Source organism: Scomber scombrus, chromosome 1 (genome assembly GCF_963691925.1).
Source record: "Scomber scombrus chromosome 1, fScoSco1.1, whole genome shotgun sequence".
Lineage (NCBI taxonomy): Eukaryota > Metazoa > Chordata > Actinopteri > Scombriformes > Scombridae > Scomber > Scomber scombrus.
The window spans coordinates 27,998,336-28,014,430 of NC_084970.1; the positions used below are offsets into that span (position 1 = coordinate 27,998,336).

A 16,095-nucleotide genomic window follows, 5' to 3' on the forward strand; every position below is an offset into this window, starting at 1 on the left:
AGTCTAAACTTTTGACTGGTACTGTATTTGTAACACAAAAATAAAAAGGGATATACAATTGTGAAACATTGGTAAATATATGTGATACATGTTTGAATATAAGAAACATAACTCTGAAATCCTCAAACTGAAAACTTGACGGTTGAACCTGTCATAGTTTAACCAGAAAAAAAACTGTGATCCTGACATTTTAAAAATGTCTCTTTTGGTGCCACTTCAATAAAGAGCATGACTTAAAATGCAAATTTAAAAAAATAAAAAAGAGTTCAGATACATTTAAATATTTTTATTTACAAATCAGTACATATATTTTTGAATTTTACATGTCTCTTTCAAAAAAATCTTTGAATCTTGGGCATCTTTAATAAAGAATATAATTTGTTGCAGACCTAATATATCTGTTCTCCAAAAATATGTGTCAAATGCTGGAAATACAGCATCTGTTAGCATGTCACTGGACTCAATAACTACATGTGGTAAAGCTAGTGAGGGTTGACTAGTAGAAGGTCTCTCTGATCTTGCCTTGGAGGCTGTCGCATGTCTTCTTGGCATCTCCCAGCAGCATAGATGTGTTGGGCTTGTAGAAAATAGGGTTATCTACGGCAGCGTAGCCCACACCCAAAGTACGCTTCATCACGATCACCTAGAGTAAAATTTAAACAAGTGTGTATTATCACTTTTTGTACCACACAGCCAAAATGAATATATCATTACATATAAACGATTATTTAAAGCTGAGGACTGACCTGTTTGGACTTCCACACCTCCAGGACAGGCATGCCAGCAATTATGGAGTTTGGATCTTCTTGTGCTGCTGAATTCACGGTGTCGTTGGCACCAATGACCAATGTCAAGTCTGTCTCTGTTTGATACAGACATTTACACGTCAATACACAAGTCAGATAAAGACACAAACTAACCACGAGTGACATACATTAGTAATGATGACTGCAGTGTAAGTTTAGAAGTTCATTCATATGAGCTAATTTACTAAAAATATATTTACAGTGTTTGCAGTTATTTACACATTACATACATACACTGTTTTAAATATTAACATCATCTTTAAAACAGTTACAATAATCCCCTGGATCTACCTCTGTGGTTTTCCTCACACTTAGTGAGTAAATGTGCTTCAGGCACTAAGTTAGAAAAAAGAAGGCATTTCTAAGAAGCTGATGAAGTCTGGAGAACAGAAAAGTGCAGCTTAAGAAAGTTATCCATTTATATCCTGCTGTTTCTTCTCATTAAGAGTGATCCAACCACCAGATATCGAACTCTTGCATTACACCAATATTTTTGGGTTCCCCAGCACACCACACTTATCTCCCTCTGTCATAAACAGAACCATGTGTCTCGGACTGCATGTCTGGTTGCTAAGAAAACAAGACTGTTGCCCTGATAACATGGCATGTCTAAATATCAAGACAAAACTCCAGGCTGCTCCAAGATGAGATGAAAAGGAAGATGCGATTATTATACATAATGGATGTAGTAATTTTAGCCGACACCTCCCTGCCAAAGTGACAATCGTGTCATCGTAGATGTTCTAACAGCTGTCTCGCTGGAAAATCTAGGGGTGGGGAAAAAAGTTTACCTGGGAAGTCATGGTTGATCTCATCCATCTCCAAAACCACGTCATAAGGTACACCGGCCTCAGCCAAGAGGACATTCAGCTGGCCTGGCATACGTCCAGCCACTGGGTGGATACCAAATCTGATGGAGACGAAAGCAAAATATAACTGCTCATCAGAATTAATTTGTTCCAGTAAACTCAGTGCGAAAACAAAGGAAGCACTTACTAATTTTCTTCTTACATTTTTCCTTTATTGAATCATGAGTAGACTGTTGCTAATGATTTTAAAGGGAAAGTATCAGGTACAGTTCCAGGTCTATATTTTTATTTTGGGGGGCTACTGTTATATCTTTGCATGATTTACAGTTTTTTTTACTCCTTATGGATCTTATATTGGCTCTTTATGCAGCCCTGCAGTTCAGCCTCCGTTTGTGACAGGCTGGTTTAGCTCCTGTCACTTTAAGGCCCTCGTCCCGATGAGCCCACCTTCCAAAAGCGGCCTCTCTCTCTATGTTAAACAATACTAGCAGGATTTAACTCCTTTGTGCTATTCTTTACTAAAAATGTCAATTTCCCAAATACAAATACAGTTTTCTACTTTGAGAAGTACTGGAGAAGATGTTTTAACTTCTAATTTTGATGAACTTCTCAACTACATGCATACATGGTTGAGCTGAAATACGTGGATAACCTATGGAACAATATAGCAAGAAAGGCTGCATAATGGACGGCTATTTGTGGGCATGCACGAATGATCTGACATCCCAAGAAGGAAAAATATGCAACTTTGTTGTTGTTAAGCTTTCATAGAAGGCTGAAGCATTGGCTTTTGATTTGCTGGCATTATTTTTGACATATGCTCCCTTCGTGTTTTGGAACTTTGACTATGTTTAAAAACAGCAATCCAGCATCTTACCAATATATAAATAAAATGAAAAAATCACAAGGACGTAGATGTAAGAAGAAAATAAATTCACTAACCCCTGACTAGTAATGCAATCCCCTGTAACGCAACTTAAAATGCACCGACTCTAACCAGTTCAGATTTGATTTTAATGTAGTTACAGTGGGTAATGCAGATTCTGACCACAAGTGTTGGAACATTGTTTTTGCACAAAATGTCTCATTAAAAAAGGCTTATTGAGGTTTTTTAAAAGTGTTAGATCCTCGCAAACAAACCCATGGAGGTCACCAGAGCAGCAGTGATCTTGTTTATACAGAACATTTAGAGCAAGAGTGAAGAGCGAGTGTCGACATTCACCTGACAGCCTTGCCTTGTTCCGTCAGCATCTTCACCATGTCTGCAATAGGATACTGGGCTTTTGCTGCACACAAACCCCAGCCTAAACACATAATATACAGAGAATGAGCATACAATAGCCAATAATAATAACAAGTTATGTGCTAATTTTATGCTATAATCATCTTAATATTTTACCAGCATCCAGAGATTTTATAATCCCTTGAGTTTCTTAAATCTGTTCTCCAATAGCATTTTCTATTCTAGGTTTGTGATCTGGTTATTGCCCTATTGGCTTAAATAAGCCATTTGACACATTGACACATTATTGTTCATTCTTCTTAAATAAAAGGACAGCTACACAGCCGGAGTTCAACAACATTAAAACCAGTGAATCCTCAACCCTTCATTCCTTCTTTTGTCCTCTCCCTTTCCTCATCCACCACAAGTCTCCTCTCTGTATTAAATCATAGCGTTTCAATGGTCTGAGAGACATTTTTCTAGAGGAAAACTTTAGTGTGGTGTGCATTTGAGTCCCCTGCGTGCAAAGAACTCCTTTCCCTGTGTCTGTATAACCCCCTTTTAACCCTGGCGGTCGGGTACCTTGTAGAGTTCAGCATTACCCCTAATCGAGTTTTTTGAAGCCAGTCACCCGTAACCCGTATCTTCTAATTCCCCAGACAACTGGAGCCTTCTGTTTCCTCACTGCCGTGCTTTGTTGTTGACAGCGCATGGAGAAGTTTTGAGTCTGGAATCAATAGCTCTTATGACTTTTCACTGTTTCTCTAATCAAACCAGCATGTTGGACCACACAGCTGTCCTTGCGTTGGTTTTAAGCCATTGGAAAACAACAGCAACCCAAGTATCCAAGTTATTCTGAGTGGTTCCTCTCGTTCAGGCCACTCATCAGTTGTCAGGGAAGTTTGGCATTTATTATTTAATAATCAAGATGTGGTTATCATCATGTCCCACTCAAAAAATCAAATTCATCATCCTCTACTCTTCACTAACAAACGTGTACTGACACATTCTCTTTATTTATGTGTGTCACAAGGGACCAGTTGGCTGTGGGATCATTTGTGGGCAAACTGCTCCCCCTTTTGGTCATCATGCTTCAATATCCTGAATTTAATTATCATATCAACCAGTCCAAGATCCTGACCATTTCCAAACTCTTTGCCTGAACGTCTAACTTTCTCGGAGCTGCTGTACAAACATTTTTGATCCCGCTTTTGGCAGAGCAGTCAAACTCAACCCTTCTGTCGAGTGAAGTTAATTAGATGAAAGAGATAGGAGATATTATTGATACAGACAGTCTGAAGAGCTGCAGCTGGAGTTGAGTGCAGGATCCATTCAGCCCAGACAGTCCAATGTTACAGTTGTGCTTCACCTTAGTCTCTGATGTCAATTCAAAGGTCTTTCTACAACTTTCTCCTAAAGGCTCAGCCGCTCAGGTCTTTTTCAGCGTCTGCACTTTCTGCCGATGAGGAGCTTTTTTTTTCTATTGTATACATTATATGTGAAGCATTTAAAATAAGCATCAAAATCTGGTTTAGTTTGCAGCTGATAAAATAGATTGACTTGCCACACCAATAGGTAACTTTGAGACAGTAATACTTGGATGTCTTAGTTTTACTCAAAAATATAAATTTTGCCTGTTTTCAGACCTTATACATGTTGACTAATGTGTAATCTCTCTGACAATAAGCTAATCAAATCAAAGCTCAAAAATACTATTGAACAAGATGTCTGATAAGACTAAATGGTTTTTTATATATTGAATAGCTTTAGTTTAATCTTTCTCAACTGTGTTTTGGTTTTATTTGTGTGGTAGTTTTCCTTTAATCGAATCAAGGGTCTAAGCACAGGGGATGTTGTATTGCGGTACAGACTGTAGTCTCATGAGGTAAATTTGTGATATTGGTCTAAACAAATAATACTGACTCTAAACAAATAATGCTGACTGATAATACACACATATATATATATATATACATACATATATATGCGCAGATTTTAGATGAAATTTGTTCTACATTTCACAGAGAACTTGATTTCATAGAAAAAATATTACAATGTGCTAAGAAACACACATCTTTGAAAATATCTTCACAAAGAAATGTTTTTACCAGCCAACATTTTTGATCTATTGTATACAGCTGTTGTCAGGGGAGCCAATACGAATAACAGCTGAAGAGGAGGTATCTTGTGTTACAGTAAGTACCTGGTGTGATGATGATGCTGTTGGCTTCTTTAATAATGTCAATGGTCTGGTCCACGTTGACCTCAGTGTGAGTGCCAACAATCTCCATGGGCTTACCGCCCATTGTGGAGGTGGTGCCATACCCACCCAGGATCACATTGGGCAGGGAGCGGTTCATTGCCTTTGAAGAAAGAGGAACAATAACTTAAGGCTCATAATTGTGATCTACTAACCAGTAGGATGGTGGGAGTGATGTGTGTGCACATAGGACTGGATGCGTTTGTCTACTTACAACACACATGATGTACGAGAGGATGGCACCAGAGGAGCCAATCAGAGCTCCAACGATGGTCATAAGATTGTTGTCAAGTAAGAAACCTTCAGCACAGAGCGCCCATCCAGAGTAGCTGTTCAACACGGTGATGACCACAGGCATGTCAGCGCCCCCAATGGCTGCTGTCAGGGTTACACCCTATGGGGAAGTTGGAGAAAATAAAACGAGGGGTTAGTCAAAACATTTGAGCCACTTAAACTAATTAAAACCAACTTTTTGTTGATGTATATTTTCAAAAGATAATGCAACAATATGATAATTATGGTTTACTCTTATACATCAACCACTGAGTTTGAGATTGTGTACTACCTCCTATAAAAAGGACATTTTTAATGTATTTTAACATTATTGTGTACTATAACATATCGCTCAGCATGTAGAGTTGCAAACATTGAATAGGTGCAAGCTGTTACTGTTACTAATGAATATTATCTAATTATCAGATGTAAAAGAGGTTAATGTTCGGAAACAATAAATTGACGTCTTCCAAATAAATTCATTCAATTTTTTTGTGCAATATGAGAAACGCTACCTTTCATTCACTTTCAGTGAATGACTCACCATAACAGTGGAAAGGCCAGACACTCCGATTAGACATCCCATGCCTGTGGCATAGTCTGAGCTGAGCATGAAGGGAATCATGCCTCCCATTGATGCTGCCATCAGACCGGCATTTAACATGTGGCGCCCTGGCAACATCAGGGGGGCGGAGTTCAGGACGCCTGGAGAAAAAACAAACACAAAAACATTTTGAGGGAAACCTAAATTGATGCAGTTGTTCCGCATGGCTTAAGGAAAATAATTTAATAAAACACTTGAAACACTAATAAAAGACACTTTTCTCCTCAGTGATATTTGGGTGTCTTTGAACCTTCAGACTTCTGTCAAGGCCTCTAATCAGCTGTCCATCCACAAATCAGCCCTCCACCAAACACAGCCACTGCCCAAATTACCAGAAAGCTACTCATGTGTTCCTCTTGATCAGTCGCACTATAACGTAAATTAGTGACAGCTGACACATGCACACAAACTCTCAGTTCAGGCCTGGATTTACCATAGGAACGTTGTATATTTGGATTGATTGATCTTTGGCTTGTAGAGCACAGTGTGTAGATATTTGTGTGACTTGTAAAAGACAATCTGCTTCATAATTTGTCTCATGTACAAAGTCTGTATGCACTTCTACACTGTGAATGCTAAAAATATTTTTAAAGTAAAATCCAGTACCTTGAAGCTTGCCGTAGGCCACAAGTGATCCACTGAAAGTAACACCTCCGATATAAGTGCCCAGGTATGCCACGGTCTTGATCATACCAGCGGCTGCGTGACCTTCCAGGTGGGGGTACTCAATCATGTACTCGGCGACGCAGGTGAGAACCGCTGCCAGCCCCACAAGGCTGTGGAAGGCTGCCACGAGCTGCGGCAAGTCTGAGATTTCAATACGCTTGGCAATGGTCAAACCTACATCGAGATATGAGGGTCAGCCAAAAAGAGGGAAAGAAAGACAAATTTCAGTAAATCTCAGTGAGTCACTATGTTTGGCTAAATCAAGCACCAGACACCAAACTTCTCATGCACATTGGTTAAGTTTGAATATCAAAAAACATTTATAAGAAAAAAAAAAGAGCAAATGTTTAAGAGCCAGATGACTGTTTTTAATTACTTGGCTCTTAACAAATGGGGCCTGGTCCTCAAAGCCACTCAAGAGTTTAGTATTTAAGTGTGTTTTCTCAAAAACATGGGGTTACTAATTAAACACCATGCTTTGATGCTTGTGTGTGTGCGCATGTTGAGCCTGACATCATTTATCATCCTGCTTTATTAAATTACTATTAACATGTACAACATTCAGACATGATGACGAAATCCACTCATCTCGGTATTTGGACAGGATGATTGATGTTCTGTTATGAGTTAGAAAACATTCACAACTCTTCAAAGTCTGGAGGAGTCGCATGCCAAGTTAATAACATGTAACTCATTCATGATGGTCCTGTACATTTCCAAACAAACTGCTAGACTTCAAAAAGGAGCAATGACCAAGATTTATTAATTTTGTTTCTTTCTAAATGGAGACTGAAACACAGAGCTGACTTGTTGGTGAGTTCCCAGTCCCAAAAACTAATTATCTTGCAGTCAATCAAGCAGCATACAACAAAGGAAAGGAACATCTGTCATGAGGGCTTTATGTCTATCTCAAACTGGGACCCACCCATAGTTCCTCCAGTGGCCATAGCCAGCGACATCTGTGACAGCAATTCAGGGGAAGGTTTGAGGGCGCCAAGGGTGGCGGCGATGCCCCCCGCCACTCCCATCATGCCCAGAGCATTGCCCAAGCGACTGGTGCGTTGTGCTGAGAGGCCTGCCAGTGCGCCGACACAGCACATGCCCGAACCCAAGTACATCATCTGAGGTGAACAAACACGAGTCAGTTTTATTTTAGTGACCATAAATCACAGCTACAAGATTAAGATGATATGAGGAATAAACACTTGTAATGAAACAACTTTCTTGAACTTTAATTGAAATCCTATAAAATTAGGATTAGAACAGGGGTTTTCAGAGTCTGAGACTGTAGGCCTCTCCTCAGACAAAGCTTAGAAAAAGGTGCCCCTTCACCCTCCCTTTAGTTTACTAGCTTAGTTTCACTCAATTTCTGGATGCCTACGGGATCATGATTATGTTATTTGATCTCATAGACAATCAACAATTGAGCCAAGATAGCTTGATATTGCTTTTTGAAGTACTTCAGACTGAAACAAATACATGAAAAGGTCTGTCTGAAGTCATTTATAAGTTTCTGACTCTGGGAAAGTGCAAAAAAACCACAAAAAAAACCCAGTAAAATTTCCCAAAAATACTGTATTGAAAAAATAAAAAAAAACTATGTGAAATATCTCTTTAACAAGATCACACAGATTTAGGCTATTCTGTGTGTCTTTCAATAATATTTTTTCACTTCCACACTGAGCTTCTCCCAAAAACAGTTTGAAGCCCCCCTGGGGAGTACTGTCTCCCTCTTTGAAAAACTCTGGATTAAAGGATATGGATTTGTTGTAGAGATGATAAACATTCCCTCTCCAGCTTTTGTTTTCTATTATAGTATGATGTCTTACCCCTTTGGGGCTACTACCTGATTTTTTTTAGCTTTATATATTGCATTTGGGTGATGACTCATTTTGCACTGGATTGGGATCAGATGTTTTCTGAGTTGATAGGATTGGGCAGTTAATGGAGGTGTTATTTTATTTTCTCTTGTAGGTATACTGCTTATCAGTTCACTATGGAAATACAATAGTACACAACAAATTACTAGATAGAAATAAATCTCAGCAGCTGCATGATGGTTTTAAGCAGTGATGGCCATAATGATAACTTTTTCTTTCTTTTTTTTTTTTTTAAAAACACATCCACAATTGTCTTGAGCCCCACACACTCTGCCACTTTACTATGTGTCTAGTGAGAACAATGTGAGTAGAAAGAAAAGATATATATTATGTCACCTGCTCAATGCTATATCCAGATGCCACTGAAGCTCCGTATCCCCCCACAAATGCAGCCCCAGGCAGCAGGTACAGGTAGTTGTACTCAGGAGGATCAGTGGGACGCTTGAACATGTCCAACATCTTCTGGGTGATCAGGAAACCACCTGCATGTACACAACACAAAGAAAGAGTTTTGTTTGATGGGTAGCAATAAATCTTGTTGTCCATAATAATTGTTGTGTTAAAGTGTTTTCGGTCAGACCAGCAATGTTGATGGAGGAAACGAAGGCAGCGGCCAGAGCGAGAGTCTCAGGCAGGCTGGAGGGTGTGAGACCTCCACCCATCAGAGTCAGACCTCCTACTGCGGTCAGACCTGACACAGAAACATGCAAAAGAGACAAAATTACCTCCAGTCCCCAATACCACATTTCTAAACCTGCCCATAATGCTTCATATTCTGTGATGAGGCTTGAATTCTGACCAGAGATGGCATTGGTGACAGACATCAGAGGTGAGTGCAGAGCAGGTGTCACGCCCCACACAGTGTGGTATCCCACAATCCCTGCCAGGCCGAAGGTCGTCACCATTTGAGTGAAGGCTGCGTTGGGAGCGATGATGCCCAGAGCGAGACAGGTGGAGACACCTACAAGAGAGTTGTGCATGTTATTGTTTGTATGGCTGCAAACAGTTCTTTCCATTCCGCTGTTGTAAAAAAAAAAATTAAAAAAAAGGGAATGTGCAATTGTTATGTTCCTAGTCTGCTTTTATTTAAAAAAAAAAAAAAAATTAAAATCAGGAAATCAATATAATGATTGAATAGAAAAAAAACAATACTTCTACATTTTCATAACAAGTTACACAAGTGTGAATGATATTTTCTCTAAAACTTTTAAGAACTGAATTTATGCCATACTTTACTGAGCAATATATGCCAACTGATTATGATAGATTGACTACATTCAAAAGTCCCATTAAGATCTAGTGACCTCAATGTTCTTTGCAAGAAAGACTCATTATTTTTCAATTAACATTTTTAAATAGTCAAACCTTTCCAAATGACACCCTGAACCTAAAAATTACAGATTAATAATTGATACAGATAATAATTGATGAATTGACATTGAATACATTATGTTTACAATTTGTCTTGACTTAACCATACACTTTTACATGTTTGTTTTTAGGTGTAATTGTTTTAATCTCATGTAAATTTCTTCTAGAATCACGAAGTTGTATAAAATGTCCTGGTCTTAATATTTCTGCATTGCTGTGTGCATCTGTTTCAGACCTGCAGTGTATACGCCAGCAGAGTTCAGAGTGCGGTTGAAGGGAGAGACCGCAGCCACTTTCTCTTTCTCCAACTCTTGGACTGATTTTGGTTTCACCGGTGGTGGGGGGGTTGTTTTAGGCAGGGGGGCTGGGAATATGTTCTTGCCTTCCTGGACGCATCAGAAACACACAAGAGGAGCAGTGTGAGAACACAGAGGAAATAGAAGTTTTTGCGTGAGAAAGAGACATCAAGCCTTTGGAGTCTTGCATTGTGGGAGATCTCGGCTGGATGGTGGGAGCACTCAAAATACAAAGTCATGGACTGCATAGGGGAGATTATACTGAACAAACAGCAATCACGAACCAGTTACCAGTGGTTTTGAAAGATAAATTCTCTTTTAAGGGGCTTGAATAATGCTTAGTTTAACAAGGGGTAAACTGATATGTCCTGTTGAGGTTGCATGCTTTTCCTGCCATAAACAATCTGTCAAAGCCAAAATTCCTGGAAAAGTATATTTTGAAACGTTCATAACATTCTTGCTGGGTTCCAATGTGAGCTATTCCCAGCTGGGACTGGGTTTTTAGTACTCATTTGGCACAGTATCCTAGCATGACAGGATCTGATACCTCAAGCCGAGAGGGAGGGATGCCAGTGGAGATGGAGGCTGCCAATTGTAAAAACCCACCTTCATAACAAGAGTCCCACGGATGACATGGTCAATTGTTCCATAGTCAAATTCTTCCTTAGGCTCATAGTGGAAGTATTCCTGGTCTGGGCTGATGGCCTTCAGCAGCTTCAGTATGTTGTTTGAATACAGAGTGCTGGCCTGGGTGGGCATGCGGCTTGGCAGGTCCGTGTAGCCAATGTGCGTTACATTCTGATTATTAAAAAAGACAAGTATATCAGTACATTTTACATTGGATTTATTCTGTTTGCTACTAGAACCTGGCAGAAAGCTCACCTTGTAAACGTGCAGCTCTCCAGGCCTGGTGGTTTCAATGTTGCCCCCAGCCTCCGAAGCCAGATCCACCACCACAGAGCCCTCCTTCATCGTGTCCACAAACTCCTTCTTGATCAGAATGGGGGCCCGCTTTCCTGCATGGGGACAAGAAAACAGGAATTAATCCACATTAGAGATGCATTAATCAATTTCTGGCCACTAGATGGCAAAAAATCATCAAAACAAGCTGACATGCACACAGCCATGATTAAATCGCTAGTTGTTATGACTGACCAGTTTTCAATTAAGTGCCCACTTACAGATCCATATTAGCTTTAATTGGGAGTGTTATTTCTGACTGAAGTTATACATTTAAATCCACTATTCATTCTCCCTTTAGATGTGGTTTGGTCTCCACAATATCAGCTCTAATCTCTTTAGCTGCTAAATTATAATCTTTGTTCTAGAGGCAAACTGTAACTTTATCTGACTGTCATTTAGTGCTTGGCTGGAAACATACAGTGGGCTTATCAAAGCTTTTTTCCCCCTCTGATATGCGTTAATGGGAGCAGCTGAGACTCAGACTAAAATACAACACAACAAGTTAAAAGATGCTAAAAAGCTCCTACAGAAATGTAATTCTCCGTTTTCTTCACTATGAACAATTTTTAGATTACACTGCTTATTTGGTTGTTTTAATGTTCATTTTAAAAAACATACATAAACAGGCTTAATGTAGGTTTGAAAGGTAATGGTGCCAAAGCGACTGACCTGGAATCAAGGCAGTGCTGATGAGAATGTCAATCTCTTTGCACTGTTTGGCGAACAGAGCCATCTCAGCGTCAATGAACTCCTTAGACATCTCTTTGGCATAACCTCCAACTCCATCGCCTGACTCTTTAAGGTTCACTTCTAAAGGCTCTGCCCCAAACGACTTAAACTGCTCCAGAGCTGCCTGTCTGACGGTCAGGAAAGAGTTTGGTTATTCTCAATCATCACAACCGTAATCACTCTTTATTCCTACAGACTAGTGTGGTCTAATGCCCCAAATCCCCCCTTCATCTTATACCTGGTGTCAAATCCTCTGACAATGGCTCCCATGGACTTGGCTGCCCCTGCTGCTGCTAAACCAGCCACTCCACCTCCAATAACCAAGACCTGTGTGCAACGGAAGTATTAATGGAGATACTTTTGACCATGAAGAGATTGGCGTTGTTCACTATTAAACATTTTATTTGAGGTATAATAATAGAGACAAATAGAAAAAAATAGTAGAAAGAAAGAGCGTTAAATTCCATTATCACAAAAGTGCAATTTTTTGTGCTTTCAATAACCAGCTGCATTATAAACTAAAACACACAATCACTCATGTTGAAATGCAAAATATGTCAACAGTTACCTTCGCTGGTGGCACTTTTCCCGCAGCTGTGATCTGACCAGTGAAGAACCTGCCAAAGTTGTTGGCAGCCAGAACCACAGCCTTGTACCTACAAAGTAAACATCTAAGTCACATTTACTGCAACCAGACATTCTTCAGCAGCTACAACCACGTTTCTATCTGCATGCAACCACATATTTTATTATTTTATTACTTCCTCACCCAGCAATGTTCGCCATGGAGCTGAGTGCATCGTAGCCCTGCGCGATGGTGACTCTGGGCACCTGATCCATGGCCAACACATTGCTCTGTCTCTCTGATAGCTTCTTCATCAGCTCTGGGTTCTGAGCTGGATAGATGAAGCTCACCAGGGTGGACTTGGGCTTCAGCAGGTCTGCCTCAGTCATACTGGGAGCTCGAACCTACAGCACAACAAAAATATTATCAGGAGTGCAAACTTTGTTCTTTCCAGATATCTATGAATATGCTTGTTAACATGGAGCCAAACTGCAGCCTAATTGTTAAAAAAAACAATGGTAGAGGTCAACAAACCTTGAGGACCAGGTCTGAGCCAAGGGCTCCCTTGACGTCAGTGATGGTGGCTCCTGCATCTTTGTACATCTGGTCAGAGAACTTGGATTCCTCCCCAGCTCCACTCTCCACCTGCACCTTGAAGCCCTGTTTGACGAGCGCGAGCACACCAGCGGGTGACAACGCCACTCGACGCTCATTCTGAAACGTTTCTTTAGGAACTCCAACCACCACGTCCTTGTAGAGCACACCTGGAGATACAAGCAAAGGGTTGAGGCTCAACTACATAGACTTAATACATGACAGGGCTTCCTTGACAAAAGGTAATTAGAGATTTGTGACCTCTAAAAAAACCTACACAATAATGAGCATCGATTTCATACTAAACTAGATTCACTCTTTTTTTCTTTGTCACTTTACGCAACACAGGAAAGCAGCTCAGATTGTGTGGCTGGGAACAGTGTCAGATTACACATTTCTCTCCATACACGGCATGGTGACCTCGCCGCCATGGAGACATTATTAGCAGGTGATTGGCTCTGAGCCAGCACACACAGAGAGGCCTGCACTGCCACACTGCCACGCTCAAAATTCAAACTTAAAAAGCACTCAGTAACCCGCAAAAACTTTCACAAACACTCGCTGACGAGGGCCCTGCCAACAACACTGACTCCATCAACAAAGGTCTGAACAGAATCTTCCAGACTGCTGTTAAACTTTTACATGTCACCTTTATCTGACCTCTCATATGTTCTCACAAGTTAGCAGCACAGTGAGCGTAATCACAGTCTGGTTTACAATAGCATTCCCTATTTTGGGTACATGTCTAGCAACCTGTGGAAAACAGTTCATGATCTGTGGAGTTTTCCATTCTTGTGGCTAGAAGGAGTGTGTCCTTGAGTGAACTCCCTGTCCTCAACTCAGACACAGAAGAAATCCAGACCAAACAAAGTCATGCGGACCCAGGCTGTCCTCTGCAGAAATACTGTAAGGTTAAGCAGAGAGATTTTATTGAGCTGTACATTTCCTACCTTTAGAGGCCTGTTGGTCCCATAACACAGGGAAAGTCCTGAAATGCCTCTTTCCAGGTAACTTCTGACGGACCCCTCGCTGGAAAAAACTGGCAGAAGTAGAAACGCAGCGCAGGAGGGTCGACATGTCCACTGAGTGTCCGCCCTGAGAGTCCCTCTGGCTCTTGAATATTAACACAAACAAGCAGAGATAAGTGATAAGTTAACACTACTTCTGCATCAGCTGTCAGATAACAAAGCACATTATAATCCCTCCCAAATAACTCCTGAGCCCCTCAGACACAAACTCAGGCTATCTGTGCTGCGAGGCCTACAGACACCAGAGTGACATTTCAGCTCTACAGGACACGACACACTCACACAGGGACCAGGGTTGATTACACACTTCGGGCTTGTTCGCGAGATCTGGAATTATGACGGCACAAGGGGAAACTGTGCCAAGTCTGGCCTGGTTGTTGTGAGCAGGAGCAGAGAGAACCAGGCAGAGAGAAATCAGTGTTCTCATAAAATGATCCAGGGCAAGAGGGGACAACTTATGACCCAGACAATGACACAGGCACCTTCAAACACAAGCAAACTGTAAAAATATATATCTGTTTTTACAGACACTTCACACTAACAAACAAACATTCCCAAAATAACAAATAAGACTGTGGAAATGTCTAATACTCTGCTTGGTTTGCTGATTTGAAGAATATGTGAGGCAGACCAGTTGTTACTGGTTATCTATTTTCAATTTTTCAATCAATCAATCATTCATTCATTCATTCACAAAATCACCTGGTCAATCAGTGCCCTTCCTGTCTCATTAAGTCATTCATCACAATAAATTATTGCTTTATGGCATTATCAATATCAAACTTGCCTTTCAAGGTTTCCAGAAAGAGCAGGTTTATGGTTCAACTTTCCCTCAGCAGCAGGGTCACCTGTGAGACGTCCTGACCAAACCTCACCCAGACAGACACACACACAGGGACACACAGGGACACACAGACGGACGGACAGACGACCTTCCGCAGTTTTGATAGAGCTACTGCGCTATTTATGTATAAATAGCAAACCACGTGACTACACTCAAAACCACCCTTGAGGCAGATAAACAACCTGCAGAAGCTGCTTAAAATTCAGTCAGACTACCTGCTAATTACAAGTTTAATATATTTATCGACACATGTCATTTAATTACTAAAAAACCGCTAAAAACGTCTATAGGAAATCTCGCGATAGCCCATCACGCTTCCTACGCAAATCAAAAACCAGCATGATATGAAGTTTGGAAACGTTTGCACAATCTCATGTACTTTTTTCTGTCTTGCTGATTGTCTGTTTGTTCAATTTTCAATAAAACTCTGTTAAAAAAAATAAAAATAAAAACACCACTAAGGATGGATCCATGATAGTAGTTGTTCCAGTACAGCCATATCAGCATGAACCCTGGATGTAAATGGAATTGCCATAAAAAAGAATAAATAAATGTGGAAATATATAGAAAATAAAAATTATGTATTTATATGAATGTTTTTTATTGCATACATTACTTTATTTTTGTATATTTCAAATGTTGTGTTTTTATTTTTATAATGTAATTTATTTGCTTTTATCCCTTTATTTTTCCTTACACTTGTCCCTATTCTCAATGATAGGGAATGGTACAACTATATACAAAGCCAAATGTATGTGAGTATGCTCATTCTTTACTCTCAGGCAGTTTAACTGAGTGGGTTACGTGCCATTGTCAAGTCAGAGCCCAGAAGCTTCACCCGCTGTGATGTGACTGTGTTTATATCAAACAACCCCAGTTGCACTCACACTTGGAGCTAAGCTGCTCGCTGTTCACTTGTTTATTCAAAGCTTATCAATATGGGACATGTCACATGTCCAAAATGGACCAATTCGATATTCTTAGGTCTCCAGTAATACACCCGCCAAGTGTGAAGTCAATTGGATAAAGGGCTTAGGAGATATACAAAGGACACACATACTGAAACAAGATTTAAAAACTGTATACTTTGAATTAATGAGAGATTTATCTGGTGGTGATCAGCTTAATCAGCATTGTGTGAGCTTGTTTGGCAAGGGTTTGAATGTAGCAGACGTTCATTTCTAT

General features: G+C 40.2%; 1 protein-coding gene across 1 annotated transcript; it reads right to left on the reverse strand.

Moving 5' to 3' along the window:
* Nucleotides 1–271: 271 nt before the first annotated feature.
* Nucleotides 272–14,297, reverse strand: LOC133985204 (NAD(P) transhydrogenase, mitochondrial-like). The gene is made up of 21 exons (XM_062424803.1): nt 13,989–14,297; nt 12,979–13,208; nt 12,649–12,848; nt 12,448–12,535; nt 12,118–12,206; nt 11,820–12,007; nt 11,070–11,203; nt 10,794–10,985; nt 10,127–10,277; nt 9,320–9,481; nt 9,101–9,211; nt 8,857–9,002; nt 7,566–7,761; nt 6,581–6,814; nt 5,915–6,075; nt 5,312–5,491; nt 5,041–5,200; nt 2,838–2,919; nt 1,598–1,716; nt 747–862; nt 272–643 (listed from the first exon to the last, which is right to left on the reverse strand). The coding sequence occupies exons 1-21, from the start codon at nt 14,113–14,115 to the stop codon at nt 497–499; spliced, it is 3,213 nt and encodes a 1,070-aa protein (XP_062280787.1). The 5' UTR covers nt 14,116–14,297; the 3' UTR covers nt 272–496.
* Between the last annotated feature and the right edge of the window lie 1,798 nt (nt 14,298–16,095).

Bases quoted from the DNA above. Each gene is read 5' to 3' on its own strand.
- LOC133985204 (XM_062424803.1), bottom strand. From the start codon at position 14,115: ATGTCGACCCTCCTGCGCTGCGTTTCTACTTCTGCCAGTTTTTTCCAG. The intron at 12,008-12,117 runs GTATAAGATGAA...CCTGACCGTCAG, and splicing joins GTCAGAGGATTTGACACCAG to ACAGGCAGCTCTGGAGCAGT. The intron at 6,815-7,565 runs GTGGGTCCCAGT...ATCTCGATGTAG, and splicing joins GGCCACTGGAGGAACTATGG to GTTTGACCATTGCCAAGCGT.